This window comes from Myotis brandtii, unplaced genomic scaffold, assembly GCF_000412655.1.
Source record: "Myotis brandtii unplaced genomic scaffold, ASM41265v1 scaffold384, whole genome shotgun sequence".
NCBI classification, from domain to species: Eukaryota; Metazoa; Chordata; class Mammalia; order Chiroptera; family Vespertilionidae; genus Myotis; species Myotis brandtii.
This window is the reverse complement of record NW_005364745.1, coordinates 3,374,211-3,398,379: the sequence shown is the minus strand read 5'-3', so window position 1 is coordinate 3,398,379 and position 24,169 is coordinate 3,374,211. Positions and strand designations below refer to the sequence as shown.

Here is a 24,169-nt window from a genome sequence, read left to right as displayed (position 1 = left end):
TTCTCTTCCTCCTGCCTCTTGCTTCCTCCTTCCTCTCCTCCTCCCCCCCTCTCGTTCCCTCTCACTGTCTCTCTCCCTCTTCCTCTCCTCCCCTCCTTCCTCTCCTCCTCATCCCCCCCTCTCCCTTTCCCTCTCACCGTCTCTCTCCCTCTTTCTTTCTCCTTTAAACTCCACCCCAGACCCTGGGTTTCCTGGGAAGAGTCGCTATGAAATGACAGGGAGGAAGAGATGGTTTCCATAACAACGGCACTGGTGAGGGATTTGGAGTGTCTTCCTGGAATCCAGCCTTTTTCTTTCCTTTCGTCAGCTCCTCGTTTTCTTTTCTGAAGGCCTGTGCCCTTTACAGAGTCCCTTAAAAACCTTTCTCCCTGCTGGTGGGGTCCCCTCAGCACAGGCCCTCCACTCCCCTGGTCCTCTCTCTCCAGTCATCAGTACCAGGCAGTTCTTGCCAAGCAAAACCCCAGCCGTTACTTCCTTGTACGTAACTCGATGAGCTGTTAGTTCTTAGGTTTTAAGTTCTTTGTTTTACCCTTGGAATAATTTTAAGCCAACTGCCTGGTTCCACAACCTCGCCGGGAAGCTTACAGTGATCGCTTAGGGTGACGACTCCCGGAGATCTTTAAAGATGAATACTTAATGCAATCCCAATAGCCCCCTTCCTGAAACATCCAGCTGTTGCCAGTCAAAGGCAAGCTGGCTGCTTCCAGGAACAGCACAGAGCAGTAAACCGGGTGCCCCGAATACTGTCCGTCTGGCTGGCTCGCCCTGGGCGCCCCGCTGGGGCCCGCATCTTGCTTTCTCGGGCCTTGCGGTTCTGGGGCAGAAACCTGGTCACAGTCCTCACCTTGCCCGGCTCTGCGGATCACGCAGCTGCTTGTCTTGCCTGATGTGGTGCCAGCCGCCGCCAGCGCCAGGAATGCTTAGCCTTCCCGGGGCTGACGCGGAATTCAAGGAAAACTGACGGGCACCTGGGCTGCTTGCTGTGTTTATGAGGAGGCTTCTCCCTGAGAACGGGGAGAGGAGACCCTGTCCGGCCCGCCTCCCCTGGAGAAGGGGGAAGCGTGGACCAGCCCGAGGAAGGCCCTGGTCTTATCTCGGTTTTTAAAACCTACGTGCGTTTCAAATCTCCACTCCCACCCTGGCGTGGCGACCCAGACTCCGCATCTGGCTCTGATTTTAAGGAGACTGAAGCTGACAGGCCAGGGATCCTCCTGGGCAAGGACCAGATATTTGAGCCCCTGATGTAATCGTATATCTGGCTATGCAAATGGATTGGTTTCTCTGTGGAACCTTTGAAGCCTTTAAACAGTTCCTTGTGCTGTTCTAAAATTAGGCCACCGCCTGGTAAGTTGTAACTTGACCTTCATTCTTCACCCCCCCTGAAGGGCAGGCAGGCATCTCCCTCTAACGTTGCCTGTTCTTGCCTCCCCTAACTTACCATTCGTGTGAACGCTGTTTGTAGACAGGAGTTAAAACCTGAGGCTTTGATGTCCCCCTAATGGGGCGCTTCCCTTGGGGCCTGTGCCTCTCTAGTCATCTTCACCTCCCCTCTTGGCAACCCATACCCTCTGTGATGTGACCCTTGCTGTCCCCTGCTACTCCTCACCCCTGCACCCTCTGTCACTCCTCTCTCTGGGCTCTCGAGACCTTGGCTCTTGCTATCTGTCTGCTAGAGACACTTGCCTCTCCAGTGGCTACATGCCCAAAGCAGTGAGTACAAACAGAGCCTGTGAAATCCTTCAGATTCCAAATGAGCTCTCTCCCTCCCCTGAAAGCACTATTCCCCCCACTCTTTCTTCTAACAAGTGTTCCCTGAGCACCATGCCCCAAGCATTGCATATACTATCTACTCATGAACAGAGCAGCCCCTATCCTGATGGAAATTACAGTCTGGTAAACAAGCACAAAAATACACATTAAAAATTGCACAGCACTAAAAAGCAACTACCAGGTACTTAAGAGAGGTGAGGGGTGGTGTTCAGGGAAGGCTTCCTGGAGGAGGTGACAAGCTGAGAACTCAACAATGCAAACAGCCCAGGGGAAAGCATTCCAAGTAGACATAACAGCAAGTACCAGTGGCTTAAGGAGAGAAAGGCACTTGTCAGAAAGGAAAGAAAGCCACTGAGAGGACCTGGGGCAAAGCACTTGAGGAGGAGAAATGAAGATACAGGGTATGGGCCTTGCATGTCATGATGTGTAGGCTGTGGTTACTCAGTACAGCGTGCAATGTGAAGAGCTTTTAAGGAAAGAGTGATAGTCACAGATTCAAAAGGTCACGCTAATTGTGCAGAGTTGGTGAAAGGGGGAAAACGCAGAATTGAGACCTGCGGGAGGGGGGCCGTTGGACCTGCCCAGGTGAGAAGGTGCCGTTTCACGCTAGGCTGTCATGGAGAAGCAGAGGCAGCAGAACTGGGGTAGGTTTGGGGAGCAGAATTGACAGGCCATGGTGGAAGGAGGACGTGGAGGAGAAATCGGAGATGACGCCGTGGTTTCTGGCTCATTGACTAGATTCATGTGACACGGTTGACAGAGGCGGAAGTGTCGGAGGATCAGGCACGGGAGAGCGGGAAGGAACCAGAGCTTTGGCTCTGCCAGGCTCGAGTGCCTGTGAGACATCAGGACCCAAATGGGAACTGGGCAGGGGCTAGCCAGCCTGGCGCTCAGAGATGCCCTCTCGGGTACACAGGCTCCAGCTCAGCCTGTCTGGGCTCCAGTCCCGGCTCTGCCACTCACTGTGACCCCAACAGATTTGTACCTCCGTTTCCTCATCTGGAAATGGGGCCAAATGACAGTCTCCAACGAGGGCTGTTAGGGGCCTGACAACAGTTCTTCGAACAATGCCTGGCACACAACAGCTAATGCTTACACACTATTTTTGTTGTCATTGTTCAGTTATGCAATGACTAGGGCAGTGATGGCGAACCTTTTGAGCTCGGCGTGTCAGCATTTTGAAAAACCCTAACTTAACTCTGGTGCCGTGTCACATATAGAAATTTTTTGATATTTGCGACCATAGTAAAACAAAGACTTATATTTTTGATATTTATTTTATATATTTAAATGCCATTTAACTAAGAAAAATCAACCAAAAAAATGAGTTCACGTGTCATAGGTTCGCCATCACGGCACTAGGGAGTCATTAGGTTCTGGCTGTGGATGAGATTGCGGAGGGAGAGAGCTTAGGGAGCGAGCACTGAGGGAGGAGGAGTGGCCAGGGCAGTGAGAGGAAAACCGGGATTGGATGGGCCGGCAGGGCTAGGAGAGACGGAGAGCTGGCGAAGAGGGAGTGGGTCGCAGGTGAGAGGCTGGCCGGAGGACAGAAATGCTCCTTGTCACAGGAAGCGCGAGGACTGTTGGCGACTTTGACTAGGACGTTTCTGGGGAGTCTTGGGGGGAAACACCGGGCTGCGGGTGCAGGAATAAATGGCAGGTGAGGCAGCGTGGACTGTGTGGGGGCGGGTCTTGAGAAGAAGGGGGTTTTGTACAGGGAACAAGCACTAGGGCAGGAATTGTGTGGGGGATGAGAGCATCAGATGAGAAATTCGAGAGCGTGTGTGTTAGCTGGTGGGGATGGTCCAGGAGGAATGCGGTGATGGGGAAGGGACAGGAGGGGTGGCTGTGTCCTGAATACTTGGAGATGAGTCTCCCTCCCCGTGAGAAACTAGGGGACCCTGGAGGTTGGCAGTTGGGACCCATTCGTGTTTATATTCTTCCCAATAAGTCCCATCATGCTTTGCAGGAAAAAAGATGAGCTGCGTAGAACTGAACTCTATTCCATGGATTTGTTTATTTTTGTTTTGTAGTCTAAATGCCCAGCTGGTGATGGGGAAGGGACAGGAGGGGTGGCTGTGTCCTGAATACTTGGAGATGAGTCTCCCTCCCCGTGAGAAACTAGGGGACCCTGGAGGTTGGCAGTTGGGACCCATTCGTGTTTATATTCTTCCCAATAAGTCCCATCATGCTTTGCAGGAAAAAGATGAGCTGCGTAGAACTAAACTCTATTCCATGGATTTGTTTATTTTTGTCTTGTAGTCAAAATGCCCAGCCGAAAACATTGACAACTCTGGGAAAACAGCTCTACATTACGCAGGTAACTTCCATTCCTTGTTTGTCTTCTGCCGTAGACACACTAACTCTTCCTTTTCCTGATTCAAGCCATTACACTGACCATGTTATAGTATTCCTGGTGCTGTTTTCTGTTATTATTCCTAAACATTCCTACTTTATTCAGCTTGCAAAGTGTGTGGAGTTACCAAGGAATAAACCTAGAATTCACCCATTGCCCTCCAAACAACCAAAAAGAAATTGTTTTAATTATATTTTAATTAACTTAAAGGTTCTTTTTTAAACGAAGGGGTATTCATAAACATTTGTAGATTTCAAGTAATGTGTGACACAGAGTCTTTTATTTGGCATTCATTAATAACATCAATCCATTTATCAACATTTTGCTTTACTAACTATCTTGCAGCTTCAAGTGGCAAAATGTTGATACTGAGCTCTGGGATGATGAGATTGACAGGCTTCTTTTAGGGCTGGTTATGGAAACGCTAGGTCCAGTGTTTGCCTCCAGGCAACTGGCAGTCGCTGGCTTCAGGGCTGGCTAACACTGAAATTAACCAGTAATTGAAAACATCTCTTATTTTACCTTCCTGGCGCCATTTCTCTTCTATGCAGCCAGAGTGAACGGAGGCAAGCTGGGTAGAACCCCAACCTCTTCCTCGGGGGGAGGAGGGGTACCCAGGCTGTGAGCGTGGCTTTGTGATTGGCTGGTGTTTGTTTTCCCTTCCTCAGCGGCGCAGGGCTGCCTCCAGGCTGTGCAGGTTCTGTGCGAGCACAAGAGCCCGGTGAACCTCAAGGATCTGGTAAGTGGCAGGCGGCCACGCGGGGTGGAGGTGGACATGGTTTCTGGGGCACTGTGGGTGCTCCTGGGGGCCACTGACACTTTAGAGAGCTCAGTGTTTGGCGAATTCCATGGCTTTTCAACCTAACTCTTCTGCAGAGCGGATGGAAGTATTATCCCCATTGGTCCCTAAATCATACATAAAACAGTGTTTAAAATTGATTTTAGAGAGAGGGAGGGAGAGAGAGAGAAAGAAAGAGAACAAGACCATTGATCAGCTGCCTCCCGCATGCACCCCTACTGGGATCAAATCCGCAACCTGAGCAGGTGCCCTGACTGGGAATTGAACCTGTGACCTTTCGGTGTCTGGGACAATGCTCCAACCTGGCCAGGGCTAAATCAAACATTTTCTGCATGCACTTCCTATGTATGCATATTTGTACTTAAGGATATATATGTGGTCTCCCATCAACTTAAATATTAATAAGACGCAGTGTCTTGATTTTTAAAAATAAGTCTGAGGAGGAGTTTTATTCTTTTCCTTTGGTGCCCATGCATCACCGGGTACTGCTGGTCGGGGTTTCCCAGCTGTGAAGACCACTTCTAGCCGATCCTAACCCTCCTGGGCTTTTGGGAGAATCAGTTCACATGCCCGTTGCTCCTGCTGACAGGGTTCCGTTTCCTGCTGCTGCATGGGAATTGGTACATGCACACTTACACCTCATAGAGATATTGTGAAGTGAGCATATGGAATCTGTGCATACTTCACACTCCCTGGATTTCAGTACTTGATAACCAGAAAGTATTATAACTGCTCAGAGATAATTTCTTAGAAATGTGTCTGAAATTCTACTTTTAAAAGGAAACTTAATCCTTAAGCAGCAATCGTATTATGACAAACTAGAGGCCCGATGCATGAAATTCATGCAAGAGTAGGCCTTCCTTCCCCCAGCTGCCAGCACTGGCTTCCCTTCGGCCCCCAGCAGGCACCCGGACCCGGGCTTCCCTTGCAGCCCCGGCTTCGTTTGGAAGGTTGTCCAGAAGGACGTCCGGTCTAATTAGCAAATTACATTTTATTATTATAAATTCCCATGTTAAAATAACTGGCGCTATTGTAACTTACCTTTCTCCTTTGCCTATTTGAAAACATCTACCTTGAACAGGACGGTCAACCCCAGTTGTAGGGAATGTTCAAGAGGCAGAATGAAAACTTCTCTTGTGGTCCATGTCATTTGAATCGAGCCCCTTCACTCTAGGATTATGGAAATAGTTGCCTATATATTCTTCTAGTATTTTTCCATTTGCTTTATATTGTCGTGTTTAAATTCTTAATGCATGTATATGAGTCGGGGATCTAATTTTCTTTTTAGGAATTGCCAGTTGTCATATTGTAGCATATTGAGCCAATCATTCCTTCCATCCAGCTCTTTATCTAGTCCTGTGTCAGTGATGGACAAACACTTCCTTCATGTTATGTTTTGATACCTGGTAAGATTATGAAAGAGGATGCCTTCCAAGGACATAGTAGTGGCATGGGACCCATGTGGTTCACTCAGAGAGGCTGCGGGAGGACGGTGGGACCTCCAGCTGCCTTGTGAAGCAAGTCCTTCATTTCTCCAGGACCATCTCTCAGCAAACCTGGGATCTATACGTGCCTGGAGTAGCAACATACTCTCTCTCTCTCTCTCTCTCTCTCTCGTGGCCCAAGGAACAAGCGACTCAGGAGGCGGAGGCTCCTAGGAAAAGCTGAGTGAAATCCCATGAGAAGAGTTATGCTAAGATGTAGGGGCCCAACTGGAGCACAGACTATCACCTGGGGGGGGGGGTGGGGGGGTCAGCCATAAGACCAACAGGACAATTCAGGAATAAATGTAGAAAGAAAAGGACCTTTGCAATTCTGGCATTGGTGTCAGCGTTAAGAATCTTAATTGGCCTGGCTCAGAGGTGGATCATCGACCTATGAACCAGGAGGTCACGGTTCGATTCCTGGTCAGGGCACTTGCCCGGGTTGTGGGCTCGATCCCCAGTGTGGGCTGTGCAGGAGGCAACTGATCAATGATTCTCTCTTATCATTGCTGTTTCTATCTCTCTCTCCCCCTCTCTCCCTCTCTGGAATCAATAAAAATATATTTTAAACAAATAAAAATCTTACTCTGAGTTTGTCTCCTAGGATGGGAATATACCCCTGCTTCTTGCAGTGCAAAATGGCCACAGTGAGGTCTGTCGCTTTCTTCTGGATCATGGAGCGGATGTAAATTCCAGGGACAAGAATGGAAGGTACCACAGAATGTGAAACCACGTGACTTCAGGGATAGGCACATCCTGAGAGTCTTTCAAAATATCAGAGCAGTGTTTTAGACCATTTGTAGGAAATGGTTTTTAACTTAGCTTTTTTATTTTCTGCCTTAATAATCAAGAATCTGTTTTGACTTAAAAAAAATTTTTTCCAAATCTCTGGGAACATCATTGAATGTGTGATGAGATTATTAAGTACTAAAGTGAATAAGCCGTTTCTTATGCTTTTTCATGCAAAATTAAAGTAAAAATATTGGTTTCTTTTAAAAAATAAACCTAATAATGTATAGGTAATTTGAAATGCTTGAGGTGAAAACAATGACGAGCTTTGTGCTTGTTCTATTAAATTCCATCACATTTAGAAGATTTTGTTTAGAAGATTATGTCTATATTATTTGGCCTAATGTGGCTTAATGCTTTGAATGAATCTGAGGTTTTAAAAAACAACTACCTAATTTTATCTTGATAGCATTCCATTTTGAATTCCCTAGATGATGAAGTAGAGCACAGTTTTAACGGCACTTAATCTTCTTTTCCCTTTTTTTAAGACAAATGAAATGATTTCCCAGGAATCCGTTCTAATTAGTACTAACTTGGTGTTTGCCTTGTCTTTAGAACTGCTCTGATGGTGGCCTGTGAGATCAGCAGCTGTAATGTCGTGGAGGCCTTAATTAAGAAGGGTGCAGACCTAACCCTTGTAGATTCTCTCGGACACAATGCCTTACATTATTCCAAACTCTCAGAAAACGCAGGAATTCAAAGCCTTCTGTTATCAAAAATCTCTCAGGATGCTGGTATGTGAAAGAAAATAGCCGGTGTTGTTTTAAGTTTGTCCACCCCGTTTTCCCCAAAGGATAAAGGAATTTGTGCAATATGATATCTTTTATTATTCTTTTAAGCATTTTCTTGAAGAAAAATGAAGTATTAAGTATTGTGTGTATTGTGTGTATCCCTCCACCCAAAGTGGATATGAATTATTATGCTTCTTACAATTCTTTTCCTCCCCCCACTTTTTCCTCTATAGATTTAAAGACACCAACAAAACCAAAGCAGGTATTTATCTTTGGGAGAGGGGATTTTTTTCTTTCATCTTTGCTTGTGAGAATTTGAAAAATGTTCCGATTAAACCACTCTGTGGTCCTAGCAAAGTCATAAAGACTCTGTTGGAAACATTTAAGGAGTGAAATATCTTTAGCATAAATGATTCATCGTTACAAGGTGGTAAATATTTTCTAAATGGTTTACCCTATTCCCAAAGCTTGTCACTTTAAACCTGCTGCTTATATATGTATCTTTTTCTGAAATGTACTAATATTTCCTATTGTTGTGAAAATGTTTGATGTGGTTTAAGCTCAGAATGAATAACAGTATTTTAAATATTTGGGCTATCATATGGATTATAGAGCCACATCCCTGGCAAAGTTAGATAGTTAATGAAAATCAGAGGGTTCGCTTTTCCTTTTCATTGGGGCTGCTTAAAAATGTCATTCGTGTTACACCGAAATTGAGAAATTTGCCCTGATATTTTGGAGTTTTTTCTAAAAGCATAGCCACTGTTGTTTACTTTATTGTTAACGAGATGTATCTTTGGCTGTTTATTTACACATCAGAGTTTTTGAAAAAATTATAAACACAAAACTCAGTACTGAATGTATTAGGCACTAACTGTGTCACTTATTTATCCAGAACCTTTAGAGATGAGGTTCTCCCTGCCCCTATGTTTACATTCTGTGAGGAAAGGAGTGGAAGTGACGCGGAGTGGGGGACATGCCGCCCCTCTGCCTTAAGACGAAAGCTAGACTGTGACTGTATCGTGGGTTCTAAACGGTGGCCCACAGCTCCTCACCCTCCTCTCCCCCAGTTTCCACACCACCGTCAGCTGATTTCGTCTTGTGTTGTTATGTTCTTGCTATTAAAGCATGGGCTGCCGAGAGAACCTGTGAGCGTGCACATCCCTTACTTGTATGTGGGTAGCAGATTTCTGATCTCGATACCGTGAGGAATGCATGACCTGTGGAGGTGTTTGTGCCTGTTTGATGAAGCTGTGTGCTCAGACTTTACTAACCTCACTAACCCGCCTCCGTTCTCTGGCCTGTGACAACTTGCAGCATGACCAAGTATCTAAAATAAGCTCAGAGAGAAGTGGAACTCCAAAAAAACGCAAAGCTCCACCACCTCCTATCAGTCCTGCCCAGGTAAACACCACGCAGCCCGGGAACTCGCACCGCAGAGGCGCCGTCTTGTCGTTCTGTGTGTCGCCAGAAAGAATGTTTTAGAGTTGAGCCTTCAGCGCACATGGAAGATTTTTCTTTACAAATTGTGGTCTGGAGGATTTTGATGATTACCATGGAAATAAGGTTGATTGTTATTTCAAAACGGAAGAGGTGAACCGTATCTATTTTTTTTTAATATGTTTTTTATTGATTTCAGAGAGGAAGGGAGAGGGGGAGAGAGAGAGAGAAATATTAGTGATGAGAGAATCATGGATCGGCTGCCTCCTGCACATCCCACACTGGGAATTGAGTCCGCAACCCGGGCATGTGCCCCAAACGAATCGAACCAGGACCTCCTGGTTCATAGGTCAATGCTCAACCACTGAGCCACACTGGCCAGGCAAACAGTATCTTTTTTTTAAGCCTTAAGGAAATTTCTCAACGTCTTTATGACGGAGACTTTTCCTTAAGTTGACAAGTTCAGTTCCTTTGGGCCCTCAAGCCCTAGTGTGAAGGGCAGGAGAACGGGTAGCTGGTGAAGCAGTTAGTTAAAAATGAATTGTAGTTGGTTTCTGAAAACACTGTTAAATTATATTTGCCTTTCTAATTACATTTAAGGTTGACTTAAAAGCAGCTTTCATTTCTGGTTATAGTGACTACTGCAGAGAGGAGGAAGCGCAGATGTCTTTGAAATGGCAATAAAAGGAGGCTGGGTTTGTTATTAAAAGAATCATGGGCCATAAAAAGAATAATCCATATTCAAATAGTTGAGCGCAGTATCTCATCTGATAAGTAATTTTAACTATGTTAGCATGTTCATTAAAAATGTTCTCAACCTGCCATATAAGTCATCGATTTTTAAAATCGATGTACATATAGGAGCAAAGCCGTTTAGTTATATGTCCTACAAATTTTCAGAAAGTATTTGAGGTTTCTGAATTGCACTAAAGATCTGTCACCCCCCCCCCCAAAATAATTGAACCTGAGAATTACTGTTCGATTTGTTTGCATTACTGAAATGCTTTGACACTGGCGGAGAAAAGACTTTGAAGAAGCCTTCTTCACCGATGGTTTTCATTTTCTCTTTTTAGTTGAGTGATGTGTCTTCCCCAAGATCAATAACTTCAACACCAATTTCGGGAAAGGAATCAGCATTTTTTGCTGAACCACCCTTCAAGGTATTTCCTTCCTGTGTTCAATTTGGCTATTGAATTGTATGAAACATAGTAGGTTTGGTTTAAGTTATGTGACACTGGGCAAAACAGAATTACTTCTCAGGGGTTGGTTTACAAACTTCTCATCTGCAAGCACCCTTGGTTATTTTCCTGGCGTGGACTCCATCCCAAAAGAATAGGATGAATAAATTGCATTCATTAGCTAATCATTAATTTCTTCATTTAATAAAAAGGGACAAAGGTGAAGCTTACCTGACAACCAGTATTCTTTTCTTTTTTTTTTAACATATTTTATTAATTTTTTACAGAGAGGAAGGGAGAGTGATAGACAGTTAGAAACATCGATGAGAGAGAAACATCGATCAGCTGCCTCCTGCACAACCCCCACTGGGGATGTGCCTGCAACCAAGGTACATGCCCTTGACGGGAATCGAACCTGGGACCCTTCAGTCCGCAGGCAGACGCTCTATCCACTGAGCCCAAACCGGTTAGGGCTAGTCTTCTTACTAAACTGAGTTGATATAATGCCAATCAAATGAAAAGTTACGTTGTTCTCTGATGTCTTACTGAGAAGTAATTGTATGTTTTTAATTAAACTTTTTTCCTGACTATAACAGTAACATGTATTTATTTTAGAAAATTTTTAAAAATCCACTAGGTTTTATTCCACCTGGTTCTGTAGACTTGTGGTTGGAAATTATTTTTAAGAATGGGAGGGTATTTAATATCTATTTACCTAATAATCACTAGAAAATTGCACTTGGGAAGAAAGTAGTTTATTAATGTTAAAATGAAATTTCAGTGGTTTAATTGTATATTTATTTCCCCCATCTAAGAGTTACTAAAGATAAATTTTCTTTTAACTTGGAAGCACTTTGATCTGAAAAAGATTATATTAACCCGTCATTTCCCTCACTGTAACTAGATTTTACTAGTAAACTCTTGAGATGAATACATATGCAAGGCAAGGCAAGGAAGTACACTCTTACAGTTAATACCCTAATATCTTCTCATATGCTTATGGCTCCAATGAGGCAATAATAGCACAAGTTGTTATTTTTCGAAATAGAGTGCATAAAGACCTTTAAAAAACATAAGGAAATAAAAAGTGACACCAGTTATGATGGCTAAAATTTAAAGAGATTAAAAACACCAATTGTTGGTGACGACGAAGGAGAATTAGAGCTCTGATGCTCTTGGTGGAAATATCAAATGGTACAACTACTTTGGAAAAATGTTTGACACAGTTTTTTTTTAAAGTTCAACACATGATCTAGCCATCCACTCCTAGATGTTTACCGATGTGAAACTAAAATGTATGTCTCAAAAAAATCTTACACACAAATGTTTGCCAGTATACCTTCTTTTCTTGAGATGTTGTAACTGTTTTTCTAGTAAGATAACACCCGGGAGGAAATTTTGCTTGATTCCTCTGCGGGCCGTTACATTCAGGAATATTCTTGTAAGTCATCTTTGTGTTCTAGCAGGCCGAGATCAGCTCCATACGGGAAAACAAAGACAGACTGAGTGACAGCACTACAGGTAAGCTGGGAGGCACCTGCCTCTGTCCTTTTGACTCGTCTCTGTCCCATGAGAGCAGAGGCCAAGCGGGGCTCCTCTGTGTGGGGAGGCCGGAGAACCCCGGCGTGCCCCCCCAGAGCTGCCAGTGCCACACGGCTCGTGCCCGCTGTACCTCAGGGCACCTTCACCTGGATTTTAAGGCGTCTCAGAGCCCGGATGTGAAAAAACGTATCTCTGTTGTCATTTGTCCCAAACTAAGTTTTAGCACTTCCTTCAATTATGATCATAGACAGGAACCCAAGTGGCATAAGCGGACCAGGGACTTTGACACCAAGAGCTTTCGCAGGTAGCGTCCTCTCACCCGGCTGTTGTTACAGCTGCTTGAAATAGCATTCTCAGTACCTCCTAGAAATCGTGGCCTCCCTAGACCTGCTGCCAGATCTTGTTATTCGTTCTGTCACAAAATAAGTCCTTAAATTACTGTAGCTGCCTATTCTAAGTTGCATATTGAAGTGGTTGCTTTGAGATGAGGCCCGTGGGCTGCAAGCTGGCAGCTCTCCTTGAAGGTGAGCAGCAGGTGGTTTCCTGAAGGGAGAGCCAGCCGAGCACCCGGTGTCTGCCACACGCAAAACGGTGTGCTGATGAAACCACACAATCGTATTGTCTTCATCGGGTCAGGGTTTAGTTCATGGCGTTGAGTCCATCCTGCGGGTTTGTCCTCTAAGCAAGTAGTATAGGACCTCTAGAATCAGTTTAAAATATAGATTATTGCAAAGGTCCTTTTTTGCTCGAGTATTCAGTTTCTTAGTCTTAGCATTTCATGTGTTTGGAACCTTTAACTTACGGAGGAGAAATATTGGCCCTGGATGGTGCAGCTCAGTTGGTTGAGCATCGTCCTGTGCACCAAAGGGGTCGCCGGTTCCATTCCCAGTCAGGACACTTGCCTGGGTTTGGGGCTCGATCACCAGCAGGGGGTGTGCAGGAGGCAGCCGGCTGATGTTTCTCTCTCACATTCATGTTTCTTTCTCTCTCTCTTCCTCTCTCTCAAATCAATTAAAAAACATTTATAATTTATAAATATTAACTTTCTTATTCCTAGTAGAGACCAGTGTTAACATTACTGTAACAGTTGTTACATTGGACGCTTTAAAACTCATCCATTGTATCTTAGAAGTGATTTCTGTTGTTTAGAATTACAGTCCTGCTCCCAATCCCCTGATTCATTCCATGCTTACGTGACTGCATGTCATAAAGCTGCAGGTTGGGCACTAGACGTCAGAAGTAAGCGTATCTATGAAGAAATGTCAGTTTGTATCTTTTCAAATGAAGAGAAAAGCTTTTGCGTTGCATTAAATGGCTGTGAAAAATTTTTAAATAACAGGAAAACATTTAGATCAGTGCTATTCCGATCAGCCTATACAGTGCTGCCATTGCACGATAAACATAAGGAATCTGCACTAGACAGTCATCAGCCATATCACTAGGCATACTGTTTTGTCCGGCTGATGTTTTTTTCATAAGAAAACTTTCCAGGTGAAGAAAGCAGTACATTGAATTATATTCTGGAGCAAATTCCTTGTCTCCATCAGTGAGCACATTGAATAGCATTGCTTTCGATGCTATTGCAGCGTGATGGTCAGTAGGATGTCTCCAAGTTGTGGCTTACCCACGGTGTTTACTGCGGATTTAGAGAAGACCGTATCATGCTGCAGTGGTCAGCAGATAGTCTGTGGAGGAGGCAGAGTTTGACATGGCTCTCCTGAAGGATGCCGAAGAGTTATCTAACCAGAGATGTTGCAAGCGCGGTCGTATGGATGAAGTGTTAAAGAAGCAGCCTTGTGTTGAGAATATAGAGGGTCTGATGGAAACCTTGAATCTGAGGAGTATGGGATACCAGAGGAAGAAATCATGAGTCATAAACCTGACACAGTAGATTGGGGCCAGATCATAGCGGTCTTAATGTAGATAAAGGGATTTGCAGATTTGGAGGGAGAGCAGTTAAAGCACTTGACCCGAAGGAATGGCCCGATCAAAGCATATTTTAGGGTGATTAGTGGGACAGTGGTGTGCAGGCTACATTTTTACTAGGGCGAGGCGGGAGAGAGAGACATTTATTGGAAGCTGTTTGCAAAGTTTCAAAGTAGCTGATAACGTTTAAACCTGTGTAATGGCGGTGGGGTTAAGAAGTGAGCCATCTTCCAGAGGTGTTTCTAAAAGGATTCACAGAAATGGGGCTCATTAAGTATGGGAGGGACAAAAAGCAGCCAAGCTGTGCTTAATCGAGTGAATGGAAAGATGCATGATCAAATCCATCAATTTTCAGGTGAGGTGCTGTGCATCCAGGTATCTAGGGTTGTGCTGGGGATACCCCAGTAAGGAAACCCAGAGCCGAGAATTGCTGTTTACTTATCCAGCTGATGGAGCTCTCATTCTTAGAACCAGGAAGAAGAACTGGATTGGGCAGAAAGGGGGTTTGTTAGAGGCCAGAGAAATAACTGTTTAATTTTTAAATATTAGTTTGCATTGCCTTTCTCTTTCCCCAGGTGCTGATAGCTTATTGGATATCAGTTCTGAAGCTGACCAACCAGATATTCTTGTCCTATTACAAGCAAAAGTTGCATCTCTAACTCTACACAATAAGGAATTACAAGATAAACTGCAGGTAGGTAGATCGATCACCGCCACAGACTATTCTGTTGGGTTAAGATACTGGGTTTTTCAGGGTTAGTCAGATGATATTTTATTTTAAACATCTACATTCGTTTCTTCTTTTTTAATATAGTTAGCCTCAACTATATAGATCTAAGCCTTTATAGTTCCAAGTTATTTCTTTTTTGAAAGAATTATTCATTAGCCCTATTTCTGTAAGTTTCTAAATTGGTAAATTATCTATAATTATATACATAGTATGATATATAATATGACAAATTATATATATAGATAGATAGGTAGATAAGTGTAAAGATATGCGATTAGCCATTCATTTAGTAAAGTTGATCATTTAGCAGATTTAAGAAGTAACTGTACTAAGCCCATTCATTGCCCATTTCAGCATAAATAATATGAGAAATAAAGGGAAATTTTGAGCCAGAGGCTTTGCAGCCAAAGCAAATCTACTGTTTTTCAAGTGGCGCTAAAAATCTGTTCGAATAGAACACAGTGTCGGTAATCTGACTCCCGGGTCTCAGGAGATATTTTTTCACGAGGCGAGAGTACACCCGCAAGACGATCCCGCTGCTCGCCCCTACGAAGGTTCTGGGTGTGTGCTCTCCTTCTAGGTGCTTGCTCACCTAACCGCACTTTGGGTGCCATTTCATTATTCTTGCTTTTTTTTTTTTTTTTAGGCCAAAACCCCCAAAGAGGCAGAAGCGGACCTGAGCTTTGACTCTTTCCATTCCACTCACACTGACTTGGCCCCGTCTCTCGGGAAACCGAGTGAAACCTCTCCCCCCAACTCCGGATCCCCTCCCCCGGCCTCTGCCCACTCCCTGAGTAAACCCCCAGTGGACGGCGGCGATGTCAGGCTTCAGCAGCTGCAGGAGGTCTTGCAGGACCTGCAGAAGAGACTGGAGAGCTCCGAGGCGGAGAGGCGGCAGCTGCAGGCCGAGCTCCAGTCCCGGAGCCCAGAGCCCGCGCGCTTGAACAACGCCGAGATTTCTGAGAACGGCTCCGACCTCAGCCAGAAACTGAAAGAAACTCAGAGCAAGTACGAGGAGGCGATGAAGGAAGTCCTGAGCGTGCAGAAGCAGATGAAGCTGGGCCTCGTGTCGCCCGAGAGCGCGGATTCTTACTCTCACCTCCGGGAGCTGAGGGTCCCCGAGGAGGAGGTACGGGCGCTGAAGCAGGACCTCCAGAAGGCACTGGAAGACAGTGAGAGGAACAAGGAGAAAGTGAGGGAGTTAGAGGAGAAACTGGCCGAGAGGGACAAGGGGGCGGGGAATCAGCCGCCCGCGGAAGAGTACGAGGCAATGAAAAGTTCCTATTGCTCTGTTATTGAGAATATGAACAAGGAGAAAGCGTTTCTGCTCGAGAAATACCAGGAGGCCCAAGAAGAAATCGTGCAACTGAAAGATACTCTGAAAAGTCAGGTGGCGCAGGAGCCCGGCGACGACGCTGGGGACATGAAAGAGGCCATGCACAGGATGATCGACGAGCTCAACAAGCAGGTGAGCGAGCTGTCCCAGCTGTACAAGGAGGCGCAGGCCGAGCTGGAGGACTACCGCAAGAGGAAGTCTCTGGAAGACGTCACAGCCGAGTACGTCCACAAAGCGGAGCACGAGAAACTGATGCAGGTGGCCAGCCTGTCCAGGGCCAAGGCGGAGGAGGCGCTGTCCGAGATGAAGTCCCAGTATTCGAAGGCGTTGCAGGAGTTGGCTCAGCTCAAACAGCTGGCCGAGGCCCAGAAGGAGAACTCCGTGTCCATCACCGAGCACTTGCAGGTGATCACCACGCTGCGGACGGCCGCCAAAGAGATGGAGGCGAAACTCGGCGGTCTCCAGGAGCTCCTGGCCAGCAGGGAAGTGGAGGTGGCCAGGCTGGAGAAGCAGCTGGTGGAAGAGAAGGCGGCGCTGACCGAGGCCATGGTGCCCAGGGCCGCCTACGAAAAGCTCCAGGCGTCGCTGGAGAGTGAAGTGAGCGCGTTGGCCTCGAAATTAAAGGATTCCGCGAAAGAGAAAGAGAAGGCCCAGTCAGAGGTCGCCCAGGTTAGAAGTGAGGCCTCACAGTTGAAAAGGGAAAAGGAGACGCTTCAGACTCTCTTGCGATCCAAAGAGCAAGAAACCGGGGAACTCCTGCAGAAGTCGCAGCGTGCGCAGGAGGAGCTGGCGGAGCTGAGGCGGCACTCGGAGAGCTCTTCCCGGCTGGAGGAGGACAAAGACAGGAAGGTGGGCGAGGGCCCTTGCTGTTGAGCTTCTAGCTAGTGAGCCCAGGGACCTTCTGTCGTTCGCATGTTTACCATTTGTTCACACTAACTTGCTGCGAATGCTCAGAGGCTCGGCACACGAATCCCTCTGTCCCCAAAGCCACATTAGAGTAGTAGGTTAGACATTTATTTAAAAGAACGACACTTCCCTTATCGTAAAGCATTTTCACATCTGGGGTGCATAATTTTTCTTGAGAAATGACTTTACAGAAGCTCTGCCAAGTGTCAGGGCTCAGAAGTAACCCCACAAACTGAAAAGTGCTTGTGACCGATCTTGAACTTGAACTCTTGGCATCCAGACAGATTCCTCTGTCATATGGAACCCAAATACTTCCAGACTTAATCCCGCTTCCCTAAGCCCCATGGGCTTTCCCGAGTCAGTATAAAAATTGCCTTTCCTGGCCCTCATTTTCACCCGTGCATGGGAGGGGAGCGGGGGAGGAATGTGGGGTGCGGGTGATGAGAGACGGGCTGGGTGTGGCCTGAGGAAGAGGGGGGAGCGGAGCGCAGGATGGTTCTGTGCCAAATCTGCTCTGCTGCCAGTCCCCTGGGCCAGATGCTCTGAGTGGCATGGACTAGAGCACTGGTGATCATTTAGTCCTTTATGATGATGGATGCTTCCAAAGAGCTTTCAAAGCCAAGAGGGTAGGGAGGGGGGAGGTGGAGGGAGGGTTGTGTTTACTTTAAAACAAGATGTCCAGAGATATCAGGGTTTCTATAACTTATTCCTAATTGCCCATGCCAACAAATAAGGAATGCCTAAAATCCTATTTCTGTTAAGAAAAAACAAGAAAGGGAAATCAATGTTATAGTGTTTATCTTTATGCATCAAAACACAGTATTTAATTGGGGGCCCTAATCCTATATAATAAAAGGCTAACACGCAAATTGTCCCTTCTACCGGGAGTTTGACTGGGAGTTCGACCAGAGGGTGGGGCCAGCTGGCCAATGGCCCACGGCCCCTCCCCCTGGCCAGCCAACCTCCCGCATCCCCTCCCCGGGCCTGGCTGGCCAGACCCCACCTGTGCACAAAATCGTGCACTGAGCCTCTAGTTTGAATATAATGGCCTTAGAAGGCTTCGTGGGTTTGTCTGATTTTGTTATGTGTTTCATTTTATGGGTTCTCTTTGAAATGTACAAAAGGAATTGTTCCAGAGTCTCAAGTCCTGGAGGCTAACAGAGGCTGTGTTCAAGGCGTAGGAATACCTGGAATTTTGCTTCTGCAGGCACGTTCCTGCCTGTTGGTAATAGCTTTCCTTTTTCACTAGATAAACGAGATGTCGAAGGAAGTCACCAAGCTGAAGGAGGCCCTGAACAGCCTCTCGCAGCTGTCCTACTCGGCGAGCTCCTCCAAGAGGCAGAGCCAGCAGCTGGACGGGCTGCAGCAGCAGGTCAAGCAGCTCCAGACCCAGCTGGCTGTGAGTGGGCTTGCCCCCGCCTGGTGGGGTGGAGGGCGAGGCGGACTGCATGCCTACTCCGCTGGGAGGGCAGGTGGGCACGGCCGGAGTCCCAGCCTACAAGAGTGTGTACTTCAGGGAGCAACTCACGGTGCCCTCTTTGGTGAGGGCAAAAGAAGGAACTGTCAAATTACCACTTATTATCTGCCATGAGTTGGGGGATGTATCTCTGAGGAGGAGGAACCGGCAGGACAGTGGAGTAGGCTTGTTCTTCCATCCACCAGCTTTTCGCCCCTTCTCCATTCTCTGCAACAGCCATAACCGTCTCTCACAGTGGCGAGTGCTTTTCTTGCTAGGGGCCAGGATCTCTGGTAGTTGCGTATCTCCGGGTCTGAAGCTGTTTCTTGGCCCCGCCCCTTTTTCACCCGGAAAGTCCTCTCATATCTGGATTAGTTTCCGATGACTATTTCCTATGACAGAGCAGCACAAACTTGGTTTAGAACAACACACATTTATTATCTTAAAGTTCTGGAGGTCATCAGTCTTGCTGGACTAAAGTCGGGATGTCAGCAGGGCTGGTTCCGTCCGGAGGCTCTAGGGGAGATCCACTTCCTTGCCCTTCCTAGCTTTTAGAGGTCACGTGAATTCCTTGGCGCATAGTCCATGCCGCCATCTTCAAAGGAGAGCACTTCAGCTGTGGTTCTGTCCTCCCATCTCCTCCTCCCACCGTTGACCTTGCTCTCTCTCTTAAGGACCCTTGTGATCGCATTTACGTAAGGTGCACCCAAATAATCAGGATACTGTCTCTCTCCATCCCACAATCCTTAGTCACACCGTAAGGTCCCTTTACCATGTAGGTAACAGGCTCTGGGATTAGGACGTGGGCGTCTTCGGAGGGCCATTGTTTAGTTACTGCAGGATCAGTTAAGGTTTCAGTTGACAAGGGTATCTATTTTCTGTGTGAAATCGAGGGTTAGTCTGTCCTGGGCCATCGCTAGCTTCCTGTTACAAACAGGACCTGGCTTTTACGATTTCTTCAGGGCACAGTTGATGCACTGGCGAGTTCAGATTTCTGCCGTCCTGAGTCTGGCTGGCCACCAAGGCCAACACCAGCTGTTCTGAGCTCCCAGCGCTAGCACTGGAGGAGCAATCAGGGGAGAAGACGATGCTCCCCACTGTGTTCTGCGGGTCACTTTTTGAGAAAGTGGTGATCACAGACGTGTAAAGTGCTCATGGTTTCGACAGGCATTCTTACAAATACTCAACAGGTGTTTAAGGAGTTCTTCTGTGTCAGTATTGTCCAAGGTACTGATGGTATAAAGATGAATAAGACACAGCCCCTGCCCTCACGATTGATATGTAATATGGCTTGCCGTATTCCTGATGTGGTCAGCATTCATCGATAGAGAGACGCCCAACACGCTGAGGGCAGCAGAAATGTGTGCTTACCCAGCCTGGGTGAGTCTCGAAAGGCTTCCTACAGAAGGTGGTGCTTGTGCTGAGTCTCGAAGGGATGAGTAGGAGGCAGCAAGGACCGAGATGTGGCATTTAGTGGCCCTGGGTAGCCTTGGCAAGAACACTTCCAGTGGCATGGCAGCCAGATCTGCCCTGCCTGCTGGAGAAGTGAGTGAACAGTGAGGTGTCGGATGGGGCTGAAGAATCCCAGTGGGAGATGGGGAAGCCTGAGGTAGGTTTGCTAGAAGGACAGGAGATGGTGGTCAGAGGGTGGGATGCTGTCGGTTGAGATTTCAGAGGCAGTGAGACAGGCAGGGCCATGACCATGAGAGTGAGTGGCTGGAAGGAGGAGGAGCAAGTCACTGAAGCTGAAGTGGAGGAACTGGGAGGCCAGGGTTAGGTGGCTCCTCCATGCAGATGCTGCAGTCAACCCACTGCTGCCAGAAGCCGGGATGGAAAGGAAGGCAGTGACCAGAGAGAGTTATCAATGATTGCGTGCAGGCGACCGAGAGGTGGGAGGAAACAGCAGAGAGATACCAAGCACGCCTTCTGATGGCGTGAACGTCAAAGGGCTGAGGTTGAAGGGTTCTCCTTGAGTAGGAAGGACACATGTCAACGATGATAGGAAGGCGACGACAAGGAGTATTGGGAGACTTGTGCAGATTTTTGAAGAGATCCATCTACGGCAGTCTCGGTTTTCATCGTGAAGTAGGAGGAAGGGCCTCTTTTTAGAAGAGCTAAGAGCTAAGTGAGGCTCCTTGAAGTCGGCGCTGAGAGGAATTGGAACGATCGCTCCGCAAGGAGACGTAGAACCATTGGCAGCTCTGCCGAGGGACCATGGCGATCGATGCCACCACCCCTCCTCGGTGCCAACAGCTCAATCAATGCGCCTCCCGGGGAGTATATGGTGCCAGCTATGGAGTGGGTGGTAATAACTCCCTTTGAAAGAATGTATTTTTTTAATTAAAATATTTGGTTATTGTAGAAAAGTTAGAAAATGTAGAAAAACTCTGAAAAAGTTCCAAAAAATAAACTGCTAATTATTCAACCACTCAGAGATGATTACTTTTTGCATTTGATGTATTTCCTTGCACTATTTACCTTGTGTGAATGTATCTGTATAGGTGCATAAAGTATGTATATGTGTGTGTGTATATATATATATATATATATACACATACACACACACACATATATATATATACACACACACACACACATATGCAACAAGTTTGGGATTATAACTACTTCTTACATGAATTTTCTTCTAGAGTTGACATACAAAGTCATAAAATAGATTTTTTTCCCCCCTGAGAATATTGACAAGTATTCAGAAACACACAAGCCAGTGAGCTCACAACAATTTAAAAGCTTCTATGTGAGCACTGGATGGAGGGAGTCACTTGGGGAGCATTTGGCCACAGCTCTCTGTAACCAAGTAAAATTACCTCTTCCTAGGAGTGCAAGAAGCAACACCAAGAGGTCATATCGGTTTACAGGATGCATCTTCTGTACGCTGTGCAGGTATGGTAACGCCCTGCGAAGTGCCCGGATACCTGAAAGAAATACTGCAGTCCACGTTGCCCCAAGTCCCGTCATCAAACTAGTAGAACGAATGAGAATTCGAGGAGAACCCTGTACCTAGGAAAGCTTTCAAATGCCTTTCGCTTGGCTTTGGATCTTGTGTCGGGAACCCTGTCCTAACTGCTGAGAGCAACCTCGGCATTTCTTGAGAAATAGGAGGACGCAGCTGCTGCTCCCCCACCCGCCAGCTGCCCACCCTCAGAATCGGGAGCCCGGGCTTGATGTTCGAGGCTTGTCCATATTTTCACTGCTGGTGGTTTGGCTCACTGGGCTCATATTTGCTACGGACACCCCAGAAACCCTTTGCTGGGGCTCTGTCAGTCTTGGCCTCGTCATCCTCCAGGGGTTCAAGAGCAGGGCCCTCCCGGTCTCAGTTCCCTAGAGAAATGTGGGGATTGCTAGGGGTAACATTCCTTGGGAAGATCAGGGGCCCAGGGCTTCCTTCATCCCAGCCAGCCATCTCGTTCTCTCGGCGAGACAGGACTTAACCGAGGTTCCAATGACTGTCTTCTGTTCGACCTTCTAGGGCCAGATGGATGAAGATGTCCAGAAAGTTCTGAAGCAGATCCTTACCATGTGTAAGACCCAGGCCCAGAAGAAGTAGAGTGGGTTCCCCGGCGGGACACTGCCCCTCGCTGTCCACCTTGGGGTTGGACCGGAGTTGCTGGCGACCACTGCCATTGTTCTTGTTCGTGGTGTGCACCGTGACCTGGCCTGGCTTCTTGCCCTTGCAAGGCTGCTTTCTGAGGACTGGCCCCGGGAGAAGACTGTCCCCTCAGAACTGCGGAGAGACTCAACAGCAGCAGAGGGGACAGGCGCTGTCATCGCTTCTGATTCCAGAGCTGGGTCGGCCGTGCCCAGGAGCCGGGCCTGGTGCTGGGGCTTGGGCCTCCTCCTGGTGCCTGACCAGCTGTGTGGCTCCATCCTCACTGAGCGATCTGTGGACACCTCCGCGCAGTGAATGCTGCCGGGGTCCTCCAGCGCAGGGGAGCCCCCCTTTGCCTCTGGTTTCCAGTCCGCAAACATGATTTGACTTCTAACCAGATTAGTGCAGCGCTAGTGATGCGGTGCCCGCCTAGGACCCTTTACCCGATGTCCTGTGGGTTTGAAAACTTTTAATCCCATCTTTCCCCCCATCTGCCTTAGGTAGCTCGTCACCGGCTGGTCAGTCTGAGCTGGATGAGCACCGTTCACTAAAAACATGAAGCTTAGAAAGAAAAGCAAGCTGCCCTTAAAAAGTTTTTAAGTAAATCGTTGACGTGTTGCAAATTCTCTATGCAAACTTGCCTTCTGCCGTTACCCACAAAGCTCAGGAAATCCAGTCGTGTTTCAACGAGGGACAGTAAACTGCGTGTTTACAGCCAAAAGAAACGCCTCATCGTTCTTAACCTCAATTTTTTAAAAGTGGTGTTTTTTTTTCTCTCTACAGTATTTTTATTGGCTCTTAAAGATGTTTTCATATCTAAACCCCTTGAGTAAGTGAAATTCACATGAGACTATATTAACAAAATATTTTTTAGGTAACCATGCTTAAGACTTTTTAGAAATAGGACTTTTTCCTCAAAGTTTTCAGCGATAGCAAAAGGTAGTTATATATTCCAAGCTCAGTGTGAGCTGCCAGACCCTCAGCACTGGAGTGCGTTTCTTAAGAGAGTGAACCCTCCTTGTACCCGGTGAACACTTTTGAGTGCCCCGGCTCTGCCAGCGCCCAGAGAGGATCTCTGGAAGAACTGTTAGTGACAGTCCGTGTTTCAACTTGGAGACGAGAAACCCCGATATGGTAAACATCGGGGTGCATAGCCAAGGTCTTTGGGGGGGAAATATTTCTGTTCCCTTTCTTTACTTTCAGGTTAAAAAAACAAAAATGTTTCTAACTTGCTTGCCACTTCCCTGTCAGCGTGGATCTTCCTGAGGGATGTAAACAGAAAACAGAAATCTGCCAAGTGTGTAATTAAAAGCGCAGGCCTGCTCCGACAGGAACCGGACCGCAGGGCCGCCCGGGCCGGGGGAGCTTGGCTGCACTGAATGCCGACCAAGGCCAGCAAAGCAGAAACGGCTGTCCGGCGCCGTGTTCCTTTTCCTGAGTTGTTTATAGTTAAGCAATTTCGAAAATGCTGCAAAGAAATGTGAAAGGACTTTCCGTCACAGCACTTACGGAGACACAGGACACCCCTCGTGCCCCGCACAGAACGCTGCGGAGTGGGAGACTGGGAGACTGGGGGGTGCTTGACACAGCCGCCTCTCAGCGCGTTCAGGATGCATATTTATTACAAGTACTCGGTGAGATATTGGAACGCCGTGTGCCGTAGGGTAGCACTCTGCCTTGGTGATGTACTGAAGGTATGACGGAAATAAACTTCTGTTCTGTTTTGCATCTCTGCTGCTGCTTTTCGTTGCTCCTCCCAACCCTGAGTTCCCATCTCCACAGCCACAGCTATTTTCGTGTGATCTGAGACCGTCCGTGTCGGGGTGTGCGCGGGGGCGTGTGTTTTACTTTCCCCTTTAAATGGAGAAGCATACTTCACACCCTCTTCTGGGCCTTCGTTTTCCACTTAAAAGGCCTGGAGGTTGCTCTCGGCCAGCACACACAGCTCATGCTTTTAAACCAGGCGTGGGGAACCCTTTTCCTGCCAAGGGCCATTTGGAATATTTTTATAACATCATTTGAGGGCCATACAAAATTATCAACTTAAAAATGAGCCTGCTGTATGTGGTCAAATGTTTATTTAACTCAATCCTAATGCCTTGGCAGGGCCAGACCAAAT

General features: G+C 47.0%; 1 protein-coding gene across 3 annotated transcripts in view; it reads left to right on the top strand.

The window, feature by feature from the left end:
- Positions 1 to 23,778, top strand: part of RAI14 (retinoic acid induced 14) — a 106,503-nt gene extending 82,725 nt beyond the window's left edge. The window contains exons 5-17 of one of the 3 annotated variants that reach the window (XM_014544890.1): positions 4,033 to 4,090; positions 4,795 to 4,865; positions 7,014 to 7,120; positions 7,754 to 7,932; positions 8,163 to 8,191; positions 9,247 to 9,333; positions 10,443 to 10,529; positions 12,011 to 12,068; positions 14,591 to 14,709; positions 15,392 to 16,930; positions 18,237 to 18,386; positions 21,279 to 21,344; positions 21,931 to 23,778. In XM_014544890.1, the coding sequence (XP_014400376.1) occupies positions 4,033 to 4,090; positions 4,795 to 4,865; positions 7,014 to 7,120; positions 7,754 to 7,932; positions 8,163 to 8,191; positions 9,247 to 9,333; positions 10,443 to 10,529; positions 12,011 to 12,068; positions 14,591 to 14,709; positions 15,392 to 16,930; positions 18,237 to 18,386; positions 21,279 to 21,344; positions 21,931 to 22,008 (2,628 nt within the window). In that variant the 3' untranslated portion in view covers positions 22,009 to 23,778. The remainder of the gene's footprint in view (positions 1 to 4,032; positions 4,091 to 4,794; positions 4,866 to 7,013; positions 7,121 to 7,753; positions 7,933 to 8,162; positions 8,192 to 9,246; positions 9,334 to 10,442; positions 10,530 to 12,010; positions 12,069 to 14,590; positions 14,710 to 15,391; positions 16,931 to 18,236; positions 18,387 to 21,278; positions 21,345 to 21,930) is intronic. The other 2 variants (XM_005872603.2, XM_005872604.2) reach the window with 2 other exon arrangements.
- The last annotated feature ends 391 nt before the right edge of the window (positions 23,779 to 24,169 follow it).